Source organism: Phyllostomus discolor, chromosome 1 (assembly GCF_004126475.2).
Source record: "Phyllostomus discolor isolate MPI-MPIP mPhyDis1 chromosome 1, mPhyDis1.pri.v3, whole genome shotgun sequence".
NCBI lineage: Eukaryota > Metazoa > Chordata > Mammalia > Chiroptera > Phyllostomidae > Phyllostomus > Phyllostomus discolor.
Genome location: NC_040903.2, coordinates 210,643,866 through 210,667,759, shown reverse-complemented (window position 1 = coordinate 210,667,759; position 23,894 = coordinate 210,643,866). Strand labels below are relative to the sequence as shown.

The window sequence follows — 23,894 nt, the reverse complement described above, 5'->3', positions numbered from 1 at the left end:
ATTATATACGGTACTACTCAGTACCGTATATATAAGTGCTCAGTATAGCACTTTTTTGACCCAATTTTTGAGGGGAAAACAAGACTGCACATTATATAGGGGTAGTACCTGAAATACCTTGTATCTGTTCTTGTGTTTTATAATTTATTTGTTACATAAAATTTCTTGTACCCATCATATGTTCAAAATAAATGCTAAAATTCCTTTATAATATGAAAAATAAGTATCTAAATATAAATAATTAAATTTTAAATTTTAAACAAAAGATTTTTTTTCCTGAAAGTTTGGGCCAAGAATGTGGGTGCAAGTGTACACAGGAGTGCATTATACACAGCACAATGCAGTATATTACTTGAATGTAGATTGTGATAAGTAAAAAATGCATACAGTGAACTCAAAACCAACCATTAAAACAATAACAACAAAGACATCTAACTCATCAGATAGCTAAAAAACACACTTCTCAATAACCCATGAGTCAAAAATGAAACCCTAAGGGAAATTAGAAAGTATTTTGGACTGAATGGGAATGAGAACATATCAAAATGTGGAGGAGCCCTGGCTGGCGTAGCTCAGTGGATTGAGCACGGGCTGCGAACCAAAGCATCGCAGGTTTGACTCCCAGTCAGGGCACATGCCTGGGTTGCAGGCCACAGCCCCCAGCAACTGCACATTGATGTTTCTCTCTCTCTCTCTCTAAAAATAAATAAATAAAATCTTTTTAGAAAATGTGGAGGAGTGCAGCCCCAACAGTATTAGGAAGTTTAGCACACTGGACACTGATGACTGACAAAAAGAGGTTCTCCAATTAATGGTTCTCCAGTTAATGACTTCAGCTTCCTACTTAGGAAAACAGGAAAAAAAGGAGTAAATTACATCCAAATCAAATCATTAAAAGTTCTATCCAAAAGAAGTAAGAAAGAGAGAGAATAAGGGACAAAGAAGGGAGTCGGCCAAGGAGTGAAACAGAAAGTTTTATAATTCCAAACTGATGCACTCTGGGAGGGCGGGGGGTGAGTGGGTGGGTGGGCAGGGGGTAAGGTGTCCAGGGTTAGGGAATATGGCAGTCGGAGGTAAAGAAGGAAGTCCTACACAAAGAGGAAATACAAAGAATCAGTGAGACTAAGTGTGGTGTAATGATAGGAAGGGAAGGAAAAAGGGGAATAAAAAGATAAAGTGAGCCCTGGCTGGTGTGGGTCAGTGGATTGTGTGCTGGCCTGCGAACCAAAAGGTCCTGGGTTCAATTCCCAGTCAGGGCACATGCCTGGGTTGCAGACCAGGTCCCCTAGTAGGGGGTGTGTGAGAGGCCACCACACATTGATGTGTTTGTCCCTCTCTTTCTCCTTCTCTTTAAAATCTTTAAAAAAAAAGTGAGACACCAAGTTCTCCTTTACTCTTACTTTTTTATCCCAATAGTATGTTTGTCGTACCCCTGGATAGATGACAAATGCTTAAATTACTTTCATACACTGTCCAGTGGTTCAGAACAGTAACAGTAGGAACTAAATTAATTTATCTTAAAGAAAAGTACCAGCTAACAAGGCAAACAATCACAGACTATTTTCTTTGGTTTTCTGGGTATCTTGGCGACAGGTGAGGTGAGGCACCTCCAGCCAGTTCATATTACTACACGGTCGTTTTCAGATCAGCGTTCAGACCGGCTGCTTGTGTGGCAGGCAATCATGGTCCGACACGCTTAGCCCAGTCAGAGCTGGTCAGAGTGGTGAAGCCAGAGAAAAAAAATAAAACCATAACCGTTTAATAAAAGGTTGTTCTATGAGCCCGAATCCTCCAGCCCCAGCACTGTTAAAATTAAATCACTTTTATTTTCCTCTTCAGGAGATACATTCAAATAATTCCACATTTGTTTTTAGCAGCAAGAAACGGTCTATAAAATCATGAGATTTTTCCTACCTTGACAAAAATGGTTGAATTGCATTCTTGCAATGCCTCCATTAAGCTAATCACATGGAGACACACCATCTCTACCATCTGAAAGAAGAAACAGGAAGTCAAGTCCACTGCCCATCACGACAACACAGAAACCTTGCGGACCAGCTGCAGCCACAGAGAACCCGCACCCAGGCTAGAGAGCTCTGCCTGCACAGTGGCCAGAGGGGATCGCGGGGGCTGCCGTTTATTGGCCTCGGCGGCTTCCATCCAAGGCTGACCTTCCAAAGCAAGAGAGCTTTTCCAATTGCCCCGCCTCCCGCCTCTCCCTCGGGGCTGCCCAGGGAACTCCGGTATTGACCTCGCTAATCTGCCCTCGACTGATTCACAACACAGGACCCGTGGCTCCTGCTTCCTTCATTTCCAGCCGCAGACCTTGGGGCTTCGGCCCTGTTCCCAGACTTGATCCTGTCTCCACGCCATGGTCTGGAGTGGCCGTCTCATTGACTGCGTCTCTGCCTTGAGTCTCTGGTCTCCGTGGAAAAGGCGGCTTCGCTCACGTCAGTTCAAAGGCACGCAAGCAGCGCTGTCCCTTGTCGAAAGTTCTAAGGCGGGACTTTAAACACTCCAGGGGCACTTTTATCAGACTGGCTTACTTGGTTGGAGGGGATTTTCAGGATAAAATTAATTCAAATTCACTTATAACACCATTTATCCAACATTCGTCTGTAACATTTAAGCATCAAAAGTGCTTTGAAAGAGCAGTATTAATGGCATCAGACAGTGAATGACCGTGGAAGGAAACGCTGAATCTGTAGCTTAAGTCAGAGGTCTCCGTTTCATCGTCTGTAAAATGACAGAATGGTTTCAGCTCCATGTTCTTCTTCAGCCCCAGCCTCTCCGATCCAATAGACGTGATTGTCTCCACCGCAGTCAGAGCTGTTTGTGCGCCCTGAGATTTTCATACAAATGTCCTTTAAATTGGACTAAAACACCTCTCCCCATACAGAACTGCCCCGTGACACCTGCTCCTCTAAACAAAGGAAGTGCCTCACTGACGGAAACATGGAATCCCCTCTCCAACCTCTGGAGCGCCTTTTGCGGGTGGTGCAGCGGTGAGCCTCTGAGTGTGCGCTCAGAACTGGGGTCACGGTCACAGTGTTCTCCCATCCCTTCCTTGCCCCTCGCAGGCGTGAAATCGGCTGCTTCCCCAGCTCAGAATCCTGTTCCAATGCAGTGAACTGAACTGAAGGACTGACTCCCTTGTAAAGTCCTTCCCTATACCCTCCAGCCCTGACCCCACTTGGATGAGGGCAGGCATGCACGCTCGTGCCAACCACATCCCAGGTGTCTCCAGTAAGACCCGGAGGAGCCCCTCACTGGCGGTGCAGCCGTCTCCATTAGAAGAAAACCGGGTTGGAAAGCTGGGTCCTCTCGGGTACCTGGAGAAGGTGAGGCTCTTCTCCGGTTCTGAGCCCCACATGCGTTGAGCACACGTGGTTGGTCTGCTCTTAAAACTCCACAGAAAGTTGGCCTAACTGGCTAGGTTTCTTTTTCCAAAACTAATATGAATCTCCCTCCTAACTCCAGGAAACTGCGGCACCAAAAACAGCTCCTACAGGCAGAAGGTTCGTACACATTTCCTTTGGCACAAGGCAGAGAGGACAAAAGTTGTTTCTGCTTGATTGACTTGCTTGCTTTGCTTTTTTTCATCAGAATTCTCATGCGAGTAGAACCTCCAGTTTACAATGTAAAGGCTCACCAATGCATGTCTGTGACACTCCGTCTGAGGCCTTGCACACAGACGGTGGGGGGGCTGGGCGTGGCCTACGCGAGCGGAGAGCCCGCCCGCCCGCCCGGGAGGGGAAACTCACTCCTCCGCGCACTCACCACTTTGTTGTGGGCCATGAGCTGGAGGATGCTGGGGGTCACCCTGCTCCAGAACTCCAGCGCCGTCAGGATCGCCGTGAAGCTGAACTCGTTCTGGCTCTGGACGCTGGTGGCTACGGCACTTTGTTCGCAGTACACGGTCCAGAGCTGAGCAAAGATAAACGCATGGAAGAGGGAACACATGTGCAGCACGGAGGTCTGAGGGGGAACAAAAGGAAGAGCCGTTACCTTCTGGGGGGCTGGGCCGCTCCGCGGAGCCCTCCCCGCGCGGCTCAGCGTAGCCGAAGCACAGCCGACTCCAGCGGCCAGAGGCGGAGGGAGTCAGCTCCGGGGAACTACTTCCGATTCACCACCCTAACGCAAGCAGCTCTCCACTCGGTCGGTGGGAATGCGCTTGGAGAACGGAGCGTCTTTTTTCAAAGGGGAGACACCTTAGTTGATAGAGTACATCTACCCGCCCCCTGGCCCTTTAATGAAACTGACGTTCTCATTCCTTAACTAGACTGGGAAGAATGTCATTCTACCCTTGTAGGGTGTTTCCCCATTTACAACATGGGGATAGCAGTGCCTTCCGCCAAGAGGTGTAGTCAGGAGTACATGAGGCTATACAGAAACACACTGGCCCGCGCCCAATCATCACGCTGCTGGCGGCAGCAGGAGCAGCAAAGACTACTGTCTCTGTTCCACCTGCTGGTGGAAGGGACTGATGGAGGGAGCTCCCACAATGCCCCGGGCACTGCGCTAAAAGCGTGTCCGAGGCACGCGCTTCACAGATCACCCCCCCAATTCTCAAACCATCCCCTCATCTATTTTACAGACCAAAAACCAGAGCTCAGTGAGGTTCACTTGTTCAAAGTCACAAAAGTACAAAGTACCGTTGTGAAGAATCCAACACAGATCTGGGTTGAACATACTAGAAACTGACGGCCTGATTTCTCCTGCAAACTTCATGCGGGGGGAGGTGGGGGTGCTCTATTTTACCCGAGTCAGCCTGTCCTAGCCCCCCACATCCTCCCAGAATCTGCCTGAGCTCTGAGAAGGGGCCTGGGCTCCTCAGAGCTGCTGAGTACCAATGTGTCCAGGTTGCTTGTACTGGCTCACGACGGATGGCTGCCTTGGGTTTACTTCATTCCCTGAAGCACATCATCCGTCTCTACAATTTACAAAGCTCCTCTCCACAGGTGATTCTAACGGGTATTTTCGTGACTCCCCAGCTGGCCTCCTTATTTTCATTTTGTATCTTCACACACCGCCGGAGAGCTTTGAGTTGCGAAGGCAGCGCGTGAAGTATCACCGGTAGGTAGAGCATAAATTTTTCTCCCCTCCACATCTGGTTCTAAAAACTGATCCCTGAATTTTTATCCTATGTCTAGCCTCTTATTCCTCTTCATTATTTTGAGACAGAAATGCCTAGGAAGCTAACTCTTGCTTGCCTCCGTAATTTATCTTCATAAAAGTGAAGCGAAAAACAATTTAGGGGGAAGAAAAGGGAGTCTGAGAATTTAAACAACTTTAAATAAGGCATTAGCACCAAGCTGCTTTCCTAATATCCACAGGAGGGCCAATAATAAGATGCATTTTCTTCTCAAAAAAAACCCCACAAAAAAACAAAAAACACGTAATTGGCTGATAAGGGTTTCCATTAGCAATTTCGATGCATATGGTCTCAATCTTGCCGAAATCGCTTCTTACCTTTGATTGCTCTGGAAATCCAATCAGGATAACAATAAGGTGGTCTGCAATGTGGGAGCCTGCATCCAGAGGTATGGGCAGGCAGGGAGACGAGGCGTTTGGACACACAGCATTGTGAGTGAGGGACCCCAGAAGCAGCCAGGACAGCAGCCGGATGTGGGAGACACACTCGATGAATTCTTTAGGGCTATCAGAGAGGAAGGAAGTTAAAGATGATTTTAATTTCACGCTCTCTGTTTCATTGGGGGCTCAACAAATGCTTACTGATGGGCAGGATGGGAAGTGTGGTCTTGTAGGCAACTATGCACAATAAAACACCAAGGGGACACAGTGCCAACAAAATGATAAACCTGGTTGTCTCGGTCCCCGCTCTAATCCTGGATCTAAGCTTCCTGAGCAAAGAGCAGGCTTCGGTGACACAGGATTACAAGCCGCTCTCCCACAGACCCGGCTACCTTTCTGACGACCTTCTCTTTCGAGTCTCTTTCCTTCCCTCTCGTGAGGAAGCCTGACGTCCCCGCCAGAGGGAAGGGAACGCAGGAGAAGAGACAACACACAGCCACCCATCTCCCTGCTCCCCAGTACTCTTCTCCCCCTGCCCTCCTCACGCCCCACTCTAAGCCTGTCCTCCAGCCAGCAAGCTAACCCTGCAAAGTGGCAGGCTCGCCCCTGCTCCGAGTTCCAAATAAACTCCCTCCCTCCCAAGCCTCCCATGGAGGCAGGAGCAGGGGCTCACGGCTCCCTGCTCTCCATTTCATCTCTGCCACAGAACCTGTCCCAGCTGCAGTCTAAGCTCATGGAAGACGGGAGCTACATTAGTGCTCAATAAATGCCTGTGGATTTATTCTGTGAGTTGAAACAAAGAGAGTTAAAGTGGTAAAGCTCCAAGTTTTCAGCATTCGTCAGGATGACCGAGGTTTTTGTGTGAGGGCAGGTTTGTTTTCCTGGCAGCACGTCACGAGGTGCTCAGGCGCAGAAATGCTGCCAGGTCGGCAAGTAAGGATGGAGACGGCCGTGGTGCCCATCCTCCCAACCAATCACATCCCACTCCCACAAATCTCTAGCACAGTTGTTTGCTCTGGCTGAGCCCCAGGAAGCGCAGGGAGCTTCCTGCCGTGTCGGCCCTCACTGCTGGAATGCGAAGGGCCTTACCCTTGTTGCATCGCCGAAGGGGGATGATAGAGCCAAGGCAGATAGCGGATCACAGCTTTGTTGTCTCTGTGGTTGCCCCGGGAGATCTCCATGGCTGCGATCTGGGCCAGCCCCACTTTGAGGTGCCCACCAAAGGTGTCTTCATGCAGAGGCTGGGAACACGTCTTCATGTGGTTCTGCAAAACCAAGCGGGGTTTTGTGACTTCGGCAGACTACCTGGGGATATTCCAGCCCGCTCATTAGAATGATCAGGTGGTCATTTCTGCACCTTCTGCCACGCCCCCCCCAACATACGAAACTTCAGTAGCTGCCCACTGTCCTTAGCGTAAAGGACACGAAACTCCGCTGCGTAACCTCGGAGGCCAGCGATGATCTAACTGCGGCGGGGGGGGGGCTCTGCATCTCACCCACCTTCCCACGGCCCCCTGCAGCGGTTCCCTCCCATCACGGGCCTTTGCTCACGGGGCTCTTGCAGCCTCAACTACTGCACCTGTGTCTCTGCACCTAATTCACTGCTACTCATTGTGTGGCCTTCAGCTCAAGTGCAACTTCTCCCAGGAAGCCTCCTCCCTGGCTAGGTCCTATCAGCCTATCAGAAGCGCCCATGCCTCTAATGTCTACCCCTTCTTCACAGCTCTTGTGAGAGTCACAATTTTACTTTGGTCTGTATAAAATTTTCATTATAGTTGCCCTCCACTGCCAGACTATCAGGTAAATGAGGGCAGCTACTGTATTTGTTTTTGGTGATCATTGCATCCTAAATGCTTAGAACAATGCCAGGTACATTATGGGTGCTCAAGACAAATTTGTTGAATTATTTTTTAAAAAGTTCTTTGCTCGATGTGGCTTGGCGAGTGGAAAGAGGACCGAACTGGGAGTCAAGACCCTGGTTCATTAGCCTCACAGCCACGGAGAGGCCGTCTGCCATGTCGCCTTTATCACGTGTTCGCTAATGCTACGTAAAGTCAGAGCGGTGGGTGGCGTGTTTGCTAATGCTACGTAAAGTCAGAGAGGTGGGTGGCGCCTGTAGTCCCCAACCTTTTGATCATCAGGGATTTGTCTTTTTATCTTTGTCTTCATTTTGAAAGTGGCCACATAAAGCAAGCTAAAAATGCATAGGTAACAATTATTCTCTCTTCTTTGTACATTAAAGTCATTTAGGTGTAGGCAACCAGATTTGGCAGTGAGTGACCCGTGTGCAGTCAAGCGCTAGGGGAACTTCCTGGGAACTGACCGGGTTTGGATGGTGCGAGAAATCGCCGGTTTAAGTTTTGATTCTACTTTCCACTGGGACGCGAGCAAACCTATTGCTGTCCCGAGAAGTGCTTAGCTCCTCTGAGCAGAGTCTCAGATGCAGACTCGGTGCAGATCTGGGCGCCAAAGGGGCCGTGATTCTGGCGGGGGAACTTCTGGCCTGGCTACGTCCTGTTTGCCAGAAAGGAGCCACCTCGTGCCAGATGGCACTCTGGCTGCTCACTGGGCTGTGCTGAGGCTCTCCCCGCCCTCTGTCCGGGGCCTCCCCCAAACCTCTCAGACCATCAGTCTCTCAGTGGACTCGTGGCAGGGAAGTCGACTTGCATCAGCAATCCCTTCCACCCTGCAAAACCATCGGTAAACTCCACAAACGCACTGGGATTCTGCCCATTTGCAAACTAAAGTGTGTTCTATTCGCTTGCTTTTAATTATTCTCTCGATGATAGCTTCCATGCAGATAAACACCATAAACAGCTTATGTCTGCATAATGCGTTACAGTTTCCAAAAGTCTCTTCACATGCACTGTTGCACATCGGACCTTGTAACGGTCAGCAAAGGTACGTATGATCAGACTTGCTCTGCGGGCGAGGACACTGAGGCTCCGCGGCACCGCTGCTGCTGGGGGAGCCACTCCAGTCTCAGGTCAAGCCTGGCTCCTCCACTTACCAGCAGGGTGACCTTGAACACGTTACTGCACCGCCTCAGGCCTCAGCTTCCATGTTTGCAAAATGGGGATAAGACCTCAGTAGGGCCATGGGTAGGACTGAATAAATGGCAAATGCAAAGCGACACCCGTGGCCGGTGCTGTGTAAATAAATGTCCTTCCCCCCTTCGCCGAGGTGCAGCTCAGTTCTCTGGACGCCCCAGACGCCCCAGACACCCCAGATGTCCCAGACGCGGGCTCGTCCAGGGAACAGTCCGTCCCCGTCTGGTCTGCCAAAGCCTCGAAACACGTCTCTATTCTGCTAGCCCCCGGGACGGGCCCCTGGACGCGCTCTCACCTTCAGCTTGGTCAGCGTGTGCATGTCAGCCATGAAGTCCAGCACCTCACCGATGGACTGCCGCATGCACTCCATGGCCGCCGTCCCGCACTGAAACACAAGGACACGGCTGGGTGCGCGCCCCGCGTCACACGCGACCTTCATCTCTGCCCGGACTGCTGCGACTGCCTTGCTCTGACTTCACGCTGTTTGCTGATGAGTTGTTTCATTTTCTGGGATTCTGACTCACTCCATAAAACTCAGCACACAGTCTGTGCTCGTCTGCCCAGAGCTGGGACAGACACTGATCAAAGGTTTGTGGCGGAGAGCAAAGCGGCAGCCTGTGGCAGACAGGGGTGACATGCTTTTCTCCCCGGGGTGATTTAACTGGCTTTTGTTCAGTTGTTTTTCAAGCGGTAGATATAGGAAGGTTTAACCTACGTAGAGCCATTAGTATCAACCTTTGTGACAGGAGTCACACTTAAACCACAGTGACACTTTATCATCCTAGGGAGTCTTAGATACACATAAAATATGTGACACCAAATTCCACCGCCAGAATCTTGACTTTCTCCGTTAAAAAAAAAGTACATAAACAAGTATTGCATTTGCCAGAAGTGTCGGAAATTGTTGTATTCAAGTCGCGTCACTTACAACGTCAGTCATACGTGGTAGGTGCACTGTTAAGGAGACGGGGCACCACTGGTCTCCTTGTGGGAGATAAATAAACAAGCAAAACGGTCGTCTTCCCCAGACACTGGCAGCACGTGTGGGAAGTTTTAGAGGAAAAGACAGCATCCTGTGTTTCAGGTGATTCAATGGCACAAGCCTGCGCTCTCAGGGCAATGCAGGGAGTGTCAGGTTGTAAGCAAAAGACGGGAAAGTGAACGGCCGGGCCACCGCTCATCAAAGCGGCACAAGGGAGCCCTGCGCATCAGGCCGGGTTTGACGAGCATCAAAGCAGGCCGTCTTTGAAGCCGTCTGAATGCCAGGCGAAGGCCTGTCTCAGCTTCCTTTAGGAAAATCGGAACATTGTACACGTAACCAGCTCCCCCAGTCAGAAATGGCTTTCCCACATTCATGGCGGCCGGCACCGCACTGAACTGTATCACCTTGTCTCTCCCCCAGAATGTCACGCCTGTCAGGCCGCTGACAGGCGGACAAACAGGGGACTAAGGTCGCTGGCGGTCCTGTCAGAGTGTTTTCCAAGTGTTCCGTAAGTTCTGAGCTTCTCCCTCTTCTCATTTAAATCAAGCGAGGGAATCATAAAAGGTTATTGTGTTCCTGCTCTTGGAATATTAATCCTTTAATGCAAGGAAGGATTTCCCCCCAATTTACTCCGTTCTCTCTGACCTTTCACATGTCGTGCGAACAGAAGCGTACGCTCTGTTCTTGCGTGTCTTGAAGGGGATTTGTTTCTTTCACAGGCAATATTCTGTACCATTTCAAGTAGGCAAATGTCACAGAAAATGACTACTAACTGTTTTTTAATATTTGTCCTGTAAATTTAAACTGCAAAAAAAAAATGAGAGCAAAGACTGGACTATTCCCCAGCTGCCTTTGCTCAGGAGGCAGCCGCTCCATCTAAGAAAAGCCTGAAAATGCACTTCATAGTCGGGATAACCACAGCGAGCCATCTTCACTTACAAAACAAAGAATGCAAATTCCAGTCCCTGCCCTCTTTTCTACTCTGCAAACCACCGACATAACCTTAGAGGTGTTACCCAGAAGGCCTCGGTTCATTTCAATAGGAAAGCTGAGATAAAGACGCTGAAAACATACTCTAACCCCCAAACACGAATTGAAGTGAATTGTATCCAATTCTCCCTCAAAACTTATGCTTGAGCCCTGGCTGGTGTAGCTCAGTGGATGGAGCACGGGTGCGGACCAAAGTGTCGCAGGTTCAATTCCCAGTCAGGGTACATGCCTGGGTTGCAGGCCATGAGGCCCAGCAACTGCACATTGATGTTTCTCTCTCTCTCTCTCTCTCCCTCCCTTCCCTCTCTAGAAATAAATAAATAAAATATTTTTAAAAAACCCACTTATGTTTGATTTTGAAGTGACACTGCTTAAATGATAAAGGTAACGTGCAACGTGGAAAACTTGGAAAGTACAAATTAATAAAAAGAAAAATCACCACGACCCGAGTTCCTGCCACTGTGAACCTAGCCCCTCCACGCTTAACCACTCTGCTGTGGCACACTGACACGCGGGGGTGCTCTGCAACCACTAAACTTCGGGGAGAATGCTTATGACAGACACATGAACCTGAGTGGCACTTGTATTATGGTTTAACTATGGTTTAACTTGTATTATGAACTAGGTTTAAACAAATACACAGGAAAAAAGGGAAAGAAAATACATTAATATGTTAGCAATAAAACTTTCTCTGTGTTTAATGATTATTTTTCCTCTCTCAAAAGTTCAACATAGTTTTAAAAAATATTTAGTGTTGTGGATAAAATTGGTGTACTTATTGATGTAAATTTGCCCTGGCTGGTGTGGCTCAGTGGATTGAGTGCCAGCTTGAGAACCAAAGGGTCTCCAGTTCGATTCCCAGTCAGGGCACATGCCTGGGTTGTGGGCTAGGTCCCCAGTAGGGGGCGTGTGAGAGGCAACCATACATTGATGTTTCTCTCCCTCTCTTTCTCCCTCCCTTCCCCTCTCTCTAAAAATAAATAATTAAAATCTTTAAAATTTTTTTAATAAATGTAAATTAATAAAACCTTTTTGGAAAACAATATGAGAATAGGTACCATTAAGATATTCCTACTCTTTCAGGAATTTTATCTAAGGAATTAATCCCAGGGATGTAATTCAAAATAAAGGAGAAGATAAAAAACTGGAAAATATATAAATTTCCAACAATATGGAAATAAGCAAACTAAGATAATGAACAGATCAAAACATCTAATGACAGAGTTCTCATTTTGAGGCAGAGGAATTTATAGGTGATCTTTTTTCTTTATTAATTTTTTCTCCTGAAAATTTAAATAATTATTTTAAATTAACAATATCTCTAAAGTTTCTGAGTTTGTTGCAGTAAACTCGCTGTCAATAATCGTGGTTTCTCATCTTCAAACCTGTCAATGATCATCCTAACACATTTTACCAAAGAGTTCACTAGCGGATAACTATGGAAACTTTTCCATTTTCAGAGGAAATATTATAAAGGAAAACAAGGCATTACAATGCTTATTTCTTTCCGGAAGTAGTTACATCAAATTGGTCAAAGGGAGCCAATATAAAAAAAACTGATTCCAGAAAAAACGGAACTTTAATTAAGTCTATTCTTTTTTTCCCATTACCACTTCTCCCCCCATACCCTTTTCACCTCCATGCACCCCCTCCTCCCCACGATCACCCCGAAGTTGATCGAGTCCCGGACAAATCTGCTCTTCACGTCCGGTCATATTTTCCCCTGTCCTTAATTCACTGCTTCGATTTTACTCCTGTTTCCTGGAATTAGACGTTTCCAAGGGCTGGGATTATTTTAAATTCTCGCTAGCGCTCTCATTAAAAAGATGCTAATGCATTTTCAATTTTACAGCGTTTGTTCTATCAGAGTGAACCGGACAGAGCCCAGAAATCCCTCTTTGCTACACGAGGAGAAGAGAAAACAAACAAAACGTGGACCATGAGTTCAGCCAGGACTTACTCCGGGGACAGAGGCGATCATCTGCTTGCTCAGGATCGTCGACTCCGCCAGTTTGGTCCCGGCATCCGCACAAATAAACTAATAAGAAGTCGAGAGGATAATTATTTTTAAGAGCACGGGCACAGTAATAAGTAGCTTGCAATTTTATTAACTTGGCTTAAACTCATTCGTGGGCACTTCCGTGACGACCTGCCTTGGTCTGTGGCCCTGGACCATCACGACAGTGGACCCCTCCCCTGCCAGAAACCCAGGGTCACAGTCCGGAGACAAGCGTGCAGACCCTCCCTTCACCCCGACAGCTAAAGGGCGCTGGGGGCATGGCTTCGGTCAGGCAGGCAAGGAGAGATGCCAGCGCTGTCAGATTCATTCTGAGGTTATTCTGTTTGCTCCTCGGCGCTTCTCGGCAGCTACTGAGTGTTCACAGACTTTCCCACATGTCTATCCTTGTATCGTACGTTTAGAAGGAAAGCGGGAACACCCTCACCCTCAGGGAGCGTTCCAGCTCTTTCTCCCACTCCAAGGCCCCTCTGCGCCCGGCCTTCTTTCTCCCACTTCACTCGCGCCCACCCTCTGCGTGACAGTGACCGCTGTCCTGCTCTGTGTCGCCCCAGGACCTCGCACACACTCCACTGCCAGGGTCATGGCATTGGCCTGCGACGGCCCGAGAGTCTATTTCTTCACCTGCCAGGCGCTCCTCGCGAGCACAGACTCCGCGCATCTCACCCCAGCGCCAGTTTCAGGCCCGACCCCTCAGCGGGGCTGGGCCAGAGTTTGTGAAGTGCATCGACTGGTCCATTATGACTTGAGATCACCATGAGGGTGGATTTGCTAGATTACCGTGTAACCTCCTTCTTTACAGATCCTCACAGAGGTTTCCCGCTTACTGCAACACCCCACACTACGGTTTCAGGGGAGAAGGTAAGTCTGTAGAGTTTGCTATGAGCCATTATCTCCTGGTCGTCAATTCCCCTCCACTGGCCCTGCCCGGTGGCCGGGCACTTGGGGATCCAAAGCCGCCGCTGTGCAGAGTTCAGAGCTCAGACAGCTCTTCCCTCTAATCCATTTCGCTCTCACGCTGGAAAAGCACAGAAAAGTTTGGAGTTCAGCGAGGCAGGCTTGGATCCTGTCAGGCTGAGAGAAGCAACATGCACTAGGGTGGTGGAGAAAACCTCGAGGCAGCTGACGAGGAGAATCAGGGTCAGAGTCAAAGCGTTGTCATTGGGTTTGGGCTAACAAGGGGGAGCTATAAGCCAGAGGCCTCCCGAGGTCAAGAAGCCCTTAGACATCTCGTTCAAGGCCACACGCTGGCCTTCACGTGTGTCCCTCGGAGAACGGTGTTTCTGGGCAGGTGACTGAGCAGCAGGGACAGCACAGCAAGCAGAGCTGTCTCTGGAAGCCACAGGAGGGGTGGACACACATCTCCACGTCCCCAGTCCACGGTTTCCGCTTGCCTCCCATATAGTTACAGAGGGCTGAAGCATCTATTAGGCGGGTAACTCCAAATCTGGCAAAGGAAGCGCCAGCTTGTAACACCCAGGGAACACCTAACATTGTCCGCTGTTGTATTCAGGAATGCTTGTGTCTGCCCTTCTAGCTGGGGCTTATTTCTAATACAAGGAAAGGTAAATAAATCAGGACTTTAAAAAAAAAGTAAAGCCTATAACTTCAGCCAAAACCTATAAGGAAAAACAAATCTGACAGAGGTACATGGTGAAAAGAAGGAACTCCCAACACCCTGGCAGGTAGTTTTCCCCATAAAATGGATTTGCAAGAGCTATCTGTGCCTGCCATCCAAGACAAACTACTTATAACTAAGTTCCAACACCCCTGTCAGGGCACCATCATTTCAATTAATTTCTTTAAAACAGACACAAGAGACCGCACGGCTGAGAGAGGCCAAGGGCGAGGCAGAACCGCATGGACGTGCACGTGCAGGGGGGCGCTCCCAGGAGGGCTAACGCCCTCGCCCCGCAGCAGGCTGACCCAGCCAGGCCGCGCCCTTGGGGGCAGGATAAGGTTTGCGAAGAAGCAAAGTGTCCAACGTCTCTGTCTCCCACCAGCACAGGCCTCTCTAACCTAGCATCTATGGCCAAGTGGAAGGAGAAACACAGTGCAAGGAGGTTGTCAGCCATGTCATGCCAAGATACGAGGCCAAATTCACACGTCTGACCTGCGATAACCCTTAGAATTCTGTCAAAAGTAATCAAACGTCACCCTAACCGTTATGGGAGTGCTGCGGAGAGTCCGGGGTGTTCAAGAAAGGGTCTAAGCCCTGGCTGGCGTAGCTCAGTGGATTGAGCTTGGACTGCGAACCAAAGTGTCGCAGGTTCGATTCCCAGTCAGGGTACAAGCCTGGGTTGCAGGCCATGACCCCCAACAACCGCACATTGATGTTTCTCTCTCTCTCTCTTTCTCCCTCCATTCCCTCTCTAAAAATAAATAAAATCTTTTAAAAAATCCCTAAAAATTTATTTAAAAAAGAGAAAGGGTCTAAAAATGCATAAGCCTAAAACCACCTACTGTTTATTTGTCATCAATGCATTTTAATCCAGTGCATTTCAATGTAATACGTACAACTAAGTCAACTTTTCTGTCTTCGTTTTATTTAGCTGCTGACCGCAAACCAGAAGGCTCCATTAAAACTTTCCAGAACTGCTCACAAGACAAAGACATAACTACAACCAGGGAGGGGCAGGGCCACACAAGAAGAATTCTGTACTCTCAGAGAGGAACTGGCACTCCCGCACAGACACAAAAGAATACAGAAGAAACGCAGTATCCATTATTCATTATCAAAAGGCGACTCAAAATAGTATCTCCACCTCTCATCCCAAAGAGGGATGGGATTGTCAGTAACTCAACTAATATTCAGACCCCCACGTCCACGGTTAACTGTGAGTTAAAAATAGCAGCAGCCCCCCTGCCGGCTCTTTGTCCTCCAGCCCACGGGCAGCCTATCTTTAAGAGGAGACCTTTCTCCCACACGATGGCTCACACTAGAACATGCAGGTATATCCCACGCAGCGGGAGCGTCACATGCAAATTAGCAGCATGTCTACCTACTCTTGACACGTAATAGGAGCTGAGGACATTCTCTGGAGTTGAGCTTATGGAGCCTTTACGGGGGCTGATAATGGGTTATCCCTCTCTTATGAAAACTCTGCTGTAATCCGCCTTGAGAACACTTACAAGAACACCTTGCCGCAGCAAGGAGCCGCAGCAGACGGGCAGAAGAGAAGACGTTGTGAGCGAAAGCAACGCTGTTGGCAGACCCACACCGACACGAGGCATAGCCTGGGCCCACAGCGCAGGAGAACCAGGCTCTGGTCCTCCGCGGTGCAGATTCTGAAGAATGCACGTATTCTTTCTAGTTTGCAAATTCTTTACGGCCTCCATGCATCTTCGTCTTTTAAAAACGTCCACTTGAACACGGCAGGCCGCCTGCCTTCATGTGTGAGTAAAACCCACGGGAATCGAGGCTGGGCAGCCGCTCTCGTGGGGTCGGAGGCCTCCCACGACCCGGCCCCCAGGAAGAAACTCTGGGAATTAAAGAACAGATCGGGGCCCGTCACTGCCTGGGGATGTTTAGAACTCGGGTGACCCCACGTTCCTCGGGCAGGGGTTTCACTGTTCCTTGAGGGAACTCTCACCAACGGAGCGTTTGGTAAACCACAAAGGAACAGCCTGTCTATGAGAAGGACTGACCAGCTCCCTCTCTGTGAACTCATCTATCTACTAAGTTATTAGTTTGGGAGGCAGAGGAAATACCCCAGCGCTTTCCTGTGGGGTAAAAGGTCAACGGGTGACTCCCAGCGTGAGAAACCGACTCTCCTCTCACCAGTGGGGCCGGTGTCCTTTACGGTGGCTCACCGGGGGCGTTTCTCCTTCCAAGTGGTGCTTTCTTTTCAGTTTCCAGGTTACAGAAAGCCACCCGACAGCCTTCAGACGGCCGTCATGGTACCCGCCGTAAAGGAAGCCACTGCCTGCCTCAGACACAGTATCTGTCCATGCTGTGAGCAGGTCACAGCCTGACCCACCCCATCAGCAAGGGGAACGGCTCCCTGGGACTCCTGGCTTGGTTCTCTGGCCCAAAAGAAGCTGCCAGAGAGCAGGTGACACACCACGCTGTTCTCAGAGAACACCTGGAGGGCCCAGGCCAAGGGTCAAGGGCAAGGGAGGAAGAACAGGAAACCCCTCCAGAGAGAGACGCACTGACATGAAAAGAGACGAGGTCCTTCATCCCACACATGGCCCCCCACAGAGGGCTCCACTCTGTCACTTAGCCAGAAATCACAGGGCAGATACGGGAACTTTTAAGTATGCCTCCCTTGTATTCCCCTCAATAACGGAAATTGTTTCTTCTGAAAGCTTATAAAACCAAGATACATCACTTCAAAATAGCACAAAGTGCCCCGGCTGGCGTAGCTCAGTGGATTGAGCGCGGGCTACGAACCAAAGTGTCACAGGTTCGATTCCCAGCCAGGGTACATGCCTGGGTTGCAGGCTATAACCCCCAGCAACTGCACATTGATGTTTCTCTCTCTCTATCTGCCCCCCTTCCCACTCTGAAAATAAATAAATAAAATCTTTAAAAAAAATAGCACGAAGCTTTAACATATTTTGTCAGAGGTGGAAACACCCCTGAAGTTGCTCTTCATAGGCACGATCTCAGAATGTCTCCACGATGCCTCTCCAGCCTAAGTAAGTTTACAACCTGACTTGTTTAATTCAGTGATTCAATAACAAATACATGTTTGTCTTAAAAAGATGAAAATGGAATCCAGTGACATGGTACACGAGAGTCTAAAAAAACACATTTGGAAGAATCAACTTGTTGCCTTTTTTTTTTCCTCCCTAAAGCTGGTTTGTTTGGGTTATTCACGCAGTAATCACTGTTTTCGTGGTTCCCCGAAGCGCTGTGTGACGGAAGCTGTCAGTGCTATTTTGCTGGTTTGTGACAAGTGCTTATTATGGTTGACAAACGACAGAGCAAACCAGCCCCCCCCCATAGCAGTCACAGCATCCCCGGGGGCCCGACCCCAGGGAGATGCAGCCTTGCAGACCTGCTCTGCTCCAGACGGGTCAATGAAAGGAATGCTCCCCGATCGAGGCCCACGGGAAAGCACCTTCGGAGCCTGAAACCTACGCTGTTTGGAGGTGGCAGGTCGCCAACCGAAACACTGCCAGAAGCCAGTGGCTTCTACACACTGCCGACCTGCTGGCCTTGAATGTCTCCCGGGCTGTTTCACCAAGCCCAGCTCACCTGCCCTCCCCTCCACATCGGTGTGGGCCCCATTCATCTTTCTGCGCACTCGTGTCAAAGTTGCTTGTACTCAAAGCGGTATAGCTGCCGGCGTGTGCGCAGGAGGGGCTGGCCCCCGGCAACCCACGGGCAGGGCTTCCAAGTCTGCCCGACCTCGGAACACAGACGTGTCCAGGCCATGTGCTTTGCTCCCACCTTCCTCTTGGGCTGTCCGCCGTCTTGGAGCGATGGGAGCCACCTCATCCTGACTACATCACACCCGACATCAAGTACTGTCATTTCCCAGTGATCACTGCTCTCCAAAAGCTTCAATGTGCCCCCAAAACTCTTCAAAGTCACCTGAAGATCATTCGTCATTGAAAGTATACCAACTTTTTACTAAACCTCAAGGCTTTGGGGAAAACTCAGTTCTGACCCTAAGGAGTAGTCATGCAGCAGGTAGTAGTGAAGGAAGGGGACCGAGGAGTGGACAGGAAATGGGAAACGACAGGTCTCCTTCCTCCTCTTCTGAGTAAACACCTCAATCTCCATGCACCCTTCGAGGTCCACAGTCCCTTTTCTCTGCCCCTTCTCTGCTCAGGACCCCTCTGCTACGCACCATCACACGGGGGTGGGAATTTTTGTTTGCACGTCAGCTTCGCCTACCAGATAATGAATCCTGGAAGGAAGGGGCTGTGGCTTAATCATCTGCTTCCCCGGCCCCTTCCTCCCTCCGTCTCCCAGGCTGGCTCGCCACTCCCTCCACCTTGGTACTTCCCATGCAGCACGATACTTAGCACCTTGTTGGGAGGGGGCCTATGTCTGTTACCTCTCCGTGTTCCCAGAACCTAGCCCGAAACGGGGGTCAGTACACATTTGTCATGGGAAGTGCCGCTGAACAGTCAAATGTGGCCAGATGATGGAAGATCTCACTAGTTCAGGCTCTGCAAGGTCATTGTCGGTTTACAAGGCAGAGTGTGATTTCATAAAGAGCAGAGTTTTAGCCAAATTGCACTAGGCAGCCAGAAGCCAGAAGCCCGGATTGGTGTGGAGAGAGGTGAAGGCAGCACCAAAGCTCGGGCTGTTACGGTGATCTGGGCGAGGGATGGAAGGAAGGGCTGGCCAGGCCGTGCTCCGCCACGGACCGGCCCTGTGCTCAGATGCTGACTCTGCCGGTGCCAGCTGTGTGACCTTGGGCGGGCCAGCCGCCGAACGGCCCCCGAACCCCAGGCTCCTCCTCCCGGATACAGAGCCAGCGCCTCACATGGCTGTAGGACACAGTGAAGGGAACTTGCGAAGTGCCCACCATATTGCCCGGCACATAGCAGGTGCAGAAATATCTGCTTCATGCCTATGCCCCACAGCTTCCTGAATTTGCCCAAACGTAGGTGGGTCTCCTGACAGCATGGCAAACGAGTCACAAGCCTACCTGGACAAGCAGAAGGAGGTTGGTGTCTGGTAACGGGGATTTCAGCTTCAGGGCCTGCAGGAGTTCTAGAACAACACTCCGAGACAAATACAGCTTATCCCGCTCCTGAACAAAAGCAAACAGAAGAAGGTAAACAAGAACAAGTATAAAGGACACATGGACAAAAACAGGGGGGCGTGGAATCGGGAGGGAGTGGGGAGGGCTGGGTGTGGGCTTGGATGGGAGTAAAAGGCAGGAAACTGTATTTGAACAACAATTAAAATAATAAATAAATAAATAAATAAATAAAAAGAAGAAGGTGAGCATCTCTAAAAACTCGGTTAGAATACATCTATGTTGCCCTGGCTGGCATAGCTCAGTGGATTGAGCACGGCCTGCGAACCCAAGTGTCGCAGGTTCGATTCCCAGTCAGGGCACATGCCTGGGTTGCAGGCCACGGCCCCCAGCAACCGCACATTGATGTTTCTCTCTCTCTCTCTTTCTCCCTTCCTTCCCTCTCTAAAAATAAATAAATAAAACCTGAAAAAAAGATACATTGATTTTTTAAATAAAAATAATCCTTAAAAAAAAAGAATACATCTATGTTACAAGGGCTTCTAAATGATTCATAGATCAAAGTAAAAAACAGTATTTAAAATGCATAGTGAACTCTTTTTCATAAATAAATCTCAAACTGAAAAGCAAAAATTAAGAAGGCATTTGTGTGTGTGTAGTGAGTGTATTGAAGCCCGGAGACCCCACAATTTAATAGACAAGGGAAAGATAGGCTGGCTCTGAAACATGGAAGCCGCAGGATTTGGCCATTACTCCCAGGGAATGATACAGATTCCCAGAACTGCAGAAATTAAACCAATCTAAAAGTATTTTTTTATAGAAAATGATTAAGAGAGAAACATGTACGATGGCTTCAAGGGTCTCCTATCCTCCCTAAGGAGCTTACATTTTAAGTGGGCAATTTTAAGCATCTAGAAAAACAAAGAGATGGACCATATGAGGTGTTACCACCTGTCCTTGTCAAATTGTAACATTTTGCTTTGATTTTTTTTAAGATTTTATTTATATTTATTTTTATTTTTAGAGAGGGAAGGGAGGGAGGGAGAGAGAGAGAGAGAGAGAGAGAGAGAGAGAGAGAGGGAGAGAAACATCAATGTGCGGTTGCTGGGAGTTCTGGCCTGCAACCCAGGAATGTACCCTGGCCGGGAATCGAACCTGGGACACTTTGGTTCCCAGCCTACACTCAATCCACTGAGCTACACCAGCCAGGGCCATTTTGCTTTGATTTTACATTTTTTAATTATAAATCAAACACCACAGAAACAGTTGAAGCTACCTATTCTGTCTCCCTTGAAGTAGCCACTATTTTGAATGGTGCTTATTATTTCATGTATGCTTTTTTAGTACTTTCACTGCACATGTATTATACACAAAATGTATATTATTTTTGCATATTTCAAACTTTCTATTATAATATTTAATTATAAAACACTATTATAATGTATAATACAATGCACAGCTTGTCTCCATTATAATGATATTACTTTTGTGTGTTTTTAACTTCCTCTTCTGGTGTATAATATTATATGTGTATTATATATTTTAAACCTTCTATAATGGTATCATACTGTGCATATCTTTCTGCAACTTGTAATTTTTCACTACATCATATTTTTTATATTAACCGCTATTGATACATATAGGTCTATTTCTTTCAACTAAACAGATTAATATAATATTCAATATGTATGGACATACCTAAAGTCATCAACCTGTCCTTCTATTACTGGAACACTAGATTGTTTCCAATTCTGCAAGCCTTTTTTATAGTCAGCTACAAGACGCATGCAGAAAAGCACATAACACATAAGTGTACAGATAAATGCATTAGTAGAGCGTGAACTGTCGGTCACCGGCGCCCAGACTAAAGAGAAGGCTATCGTGGAACACTTCGCATGGCAGGATGGACACAAAGTGGAAAGAAAGGAGACAAGAGTGTTTTAAATGGAATAAAAGCCTTGATATAAAGTTAGATTATTCTGAGGAACATAAAGGGCTTGGAGGAGTGAACAATGTGACTAACGGAGTACTCTGAATACTCAAGAGAACAACAACAGACACGGAGACCCCAATGAAAACAAACTTGGAAAACTCGGAAACTGAAAGAGGAAGATCTGCACGTTGTGCGTAAGGACAGAATGGCCTCCTGCTTTTCCGTCAGCGTCTCCCAGCGCCAACAAGGCTGCTGTGTGCCCCGGGCCTGCAGTAGTTTTCCACTCCCTCAGAGGTGGGGCAGGGAACACTGAAGATAACGCAATAGACAAAGCATTATGAAGGCAAGATGACAAAAAATGAGATTGCAATCTCAGAGGCCAAGAGCCCGGGACTGGGGAGACAGACAAATGAGGAGAATTAAGGTGCTCTCCACAGGCTTTTACAAATGACAACCCGGTATTTTCCTACTTTGGGTATAAAAAAAATATGTAGGGACGGCTTGCCCATTCATCACGGCTGAACTTGAGAAGGACAGGAAGAGGTCATTTAGTCCATTATCTCATTTGATTCAAAATACCTCTTCTCTGTGAAACCACAGGACCCTCAATCCTCCAAGTCTGCATATTTAAGATATTTTATGAACATATCTAAAGTGTTTCTTTCCAATGATATTTATTAGGCCTTAGTAGAATTACTCATTTTAAAACTGCATTGAAGCCCTGGCTGGCATAGTTCAGTGGATTGAGCGTGGGCTGCAAACCAAAGCGTCGCAGGTTCGATTCCCAGTCAGGGCACATGCCTGGGTTGCAGGCCACAGCCCCCAGCAACCACACACTGATGTCTGTCTGTCTGTCTGTCTCTCTCTCCCCCTCCCTTCCCTCTCTAAAAAATAAATAAAATCTAAAAAAAACTGCATTGAAGCAAGGAACCTAAGAGGGATCTCACCGCCACATGCACACTTACCTTGGTGAAGGCCCGGTAACATAAGCCACACACCTCCACCAGGTAGGCCAGAGTGAAGACCGCGTTCTGAATCACAAAGCTGAGCAGTTTTGAAAATGGTTCCAACAAACTCTGCAATGAGATTGGGGCCAAATACAATCAGTGGCTGATTCTTTCATTTAAAAAAAGTATTAAAGTCTTACAATACTTGAACGGGATCATTCTTGTCAATTCAGATCTGTTGCCAGGTGGCTTCTGTAGCAACCCTATTAGTTCTCACAAGGACAGAACTACACCTGCAATTAATGGATTGAAGAGCATGATTGAATCACGTTATTGCTAAAAGAAGATATTCATTTTTCCAGATGCGTCATTTATAAACCTGCCTAACTCGAATCCTGCCCTCATGTCCGCCCCCAGCAATCAAGACTCTGTGAGGTTTGCATCAAATTTTCCAGTCTGTTTCTCAGAATGTCTAGACGTCTTTGGGTCGGTCAGACCCAGCCCCTCTGGAAGCCTGCCATCTCAGTGAAATTAAAGCACAAACTGCCCCTTGCACGTGAGCGCCAAAGCACTCTGAGCTTGGGTAAAATTCATCATGATCCAGCTTCTTGCCAATGTCCATCCTCAGAAAGGCATTGTCAGTTTTGGTTTCTGCACTTGAATTCATTCACAGGGGGTCAGTGTTAGTCCATATACTTTCTGAAGCCATTTAGAAACATTCATTGAGCACCTACTAAGTATCAGGCAGAGGTAGATGCTTTTATAGAGTTTATCTTATTCAAATTTCTTGTAACAAACCCGAGGAGATAGTATGTTACAGTAGTTAACGATGCAAGTTCTAGAGTCCCACACGCATGCTCTCAAACTCTGGCTCTCTGTGACCTTGAATGGGTGATGTGACCTCTCTGGCCTCGGTTCTTTCCTCTGTTAGATGAGGATGGTAACGGCCTCCACCTCACTGGGTTGTTGTAAGAGTTACAGGAGATGATGCACACGAGCCGCCTGGCAACAGTTAGCCCTCCACCACCGTGAGACACGATCCGCATCATGACTCAGAAGCCTCAGTGCCCCATCCTGCCCCCGAGGCGACAGGAGGCAAGGAACGTGCTTAAAGCCACACGGCCATTGAGTGGAATTGAAAACCACATTCCGGAGCAATTTTCCAGAGGCAGAATTGCTCTGTAGGGGAGACGGGATCACTTTAATTAGGCTCCAAAAGACTTCCACGTCATTATCTCCGCTGCTTCTCAACCTGTAGAGTCCTAACTGCCTGGATGGCGAAAGTAGTACCGGCTCGATGTGCATACGCGCGCGGGGCTGCAGGGAGTGTAGACAAGGACACGGCAGTCATCCTTGATCCTACCGCTTAGTGATAAAGTTCTGTTATATTCCCTTCTCCCCTGTACACAAGTTTACAAGGTGAAATCTTACACGCAGACAACCCTACATTTTGTTAATATAATAACAAAAGTAATTTCCAGTGCTATGGAATTCTCCATAATCCTCCATTGTAATGGTCACAAAAGTCGTATTTTATTATGACATTCCAATACATAGGTCTTTGCATAATATTTGCATTTTCATAACAGGTTCCCAGAAAATAAATGACAGATTCAAAGGATATAAGCATTTTAAGATCCTTTTTCCGTATTGATAAAAGAAATCAATCCTTACATGTTAGTTCCCCCTGAGGATAGAAATTGTGTCTTTCATTTTTTTGTATTCCCCGCATAAAATCATGTAGTACTTTCCACATGAAAAAAAAATCTTAA

General features: G+C 48.0%; 1 protein-coding gene across 12 annotated transcripts in view; it reads right to left on the bottom strand.

The window, feature by feature from the left end:
- Positions 1-23,894, bottom strand: part of UNC79 (unc-79 homolog, NALCN channel complex subunit) — a 209,653-nt gene that overhangs the window by 7,552 nt on the left and 178,207 nt on the right. For 11 of the 12 annotated variants that reach the window (XM_036013549.1, XM_036013517.1, XM_036013537.1 and 8 more), the window contains 8 exons: positions 22,141-22,251; positions 19,189-19,293; positions 12,518-12,595; positions 8,881-8,970; positions 6,625-6,800; positions 5,473-5,659; positions 3,781-3,978; positions 1,915-1,992 (listed from right to left, as the gene is read on the bottom strand). In XM_036013549.1, the coding sequence (XP_035869442.1) occupies positions 1,915-1,992; positions 3,781-3,978; positions 5,473-5,659; positions 6,625-6,800; positions 8,881-8,970; positions 12,518-12,595; positions 19,189-19,293; positions 22,141-22,251 (1,023 nt within the window). The remainder of the gene's footprint in view (positions 1-1,914; positions 1,993-3,780; positions 3,979-5,472; positions 5,660-6,624; positions 6,801-8,880; positions 8,971-12,517; positions 12,596-19,188; positions 19,294-22,140; positions 22,252-23,894) is intronic. The other variant, XM_036013522.1, reaches the window with a different exon arrangement.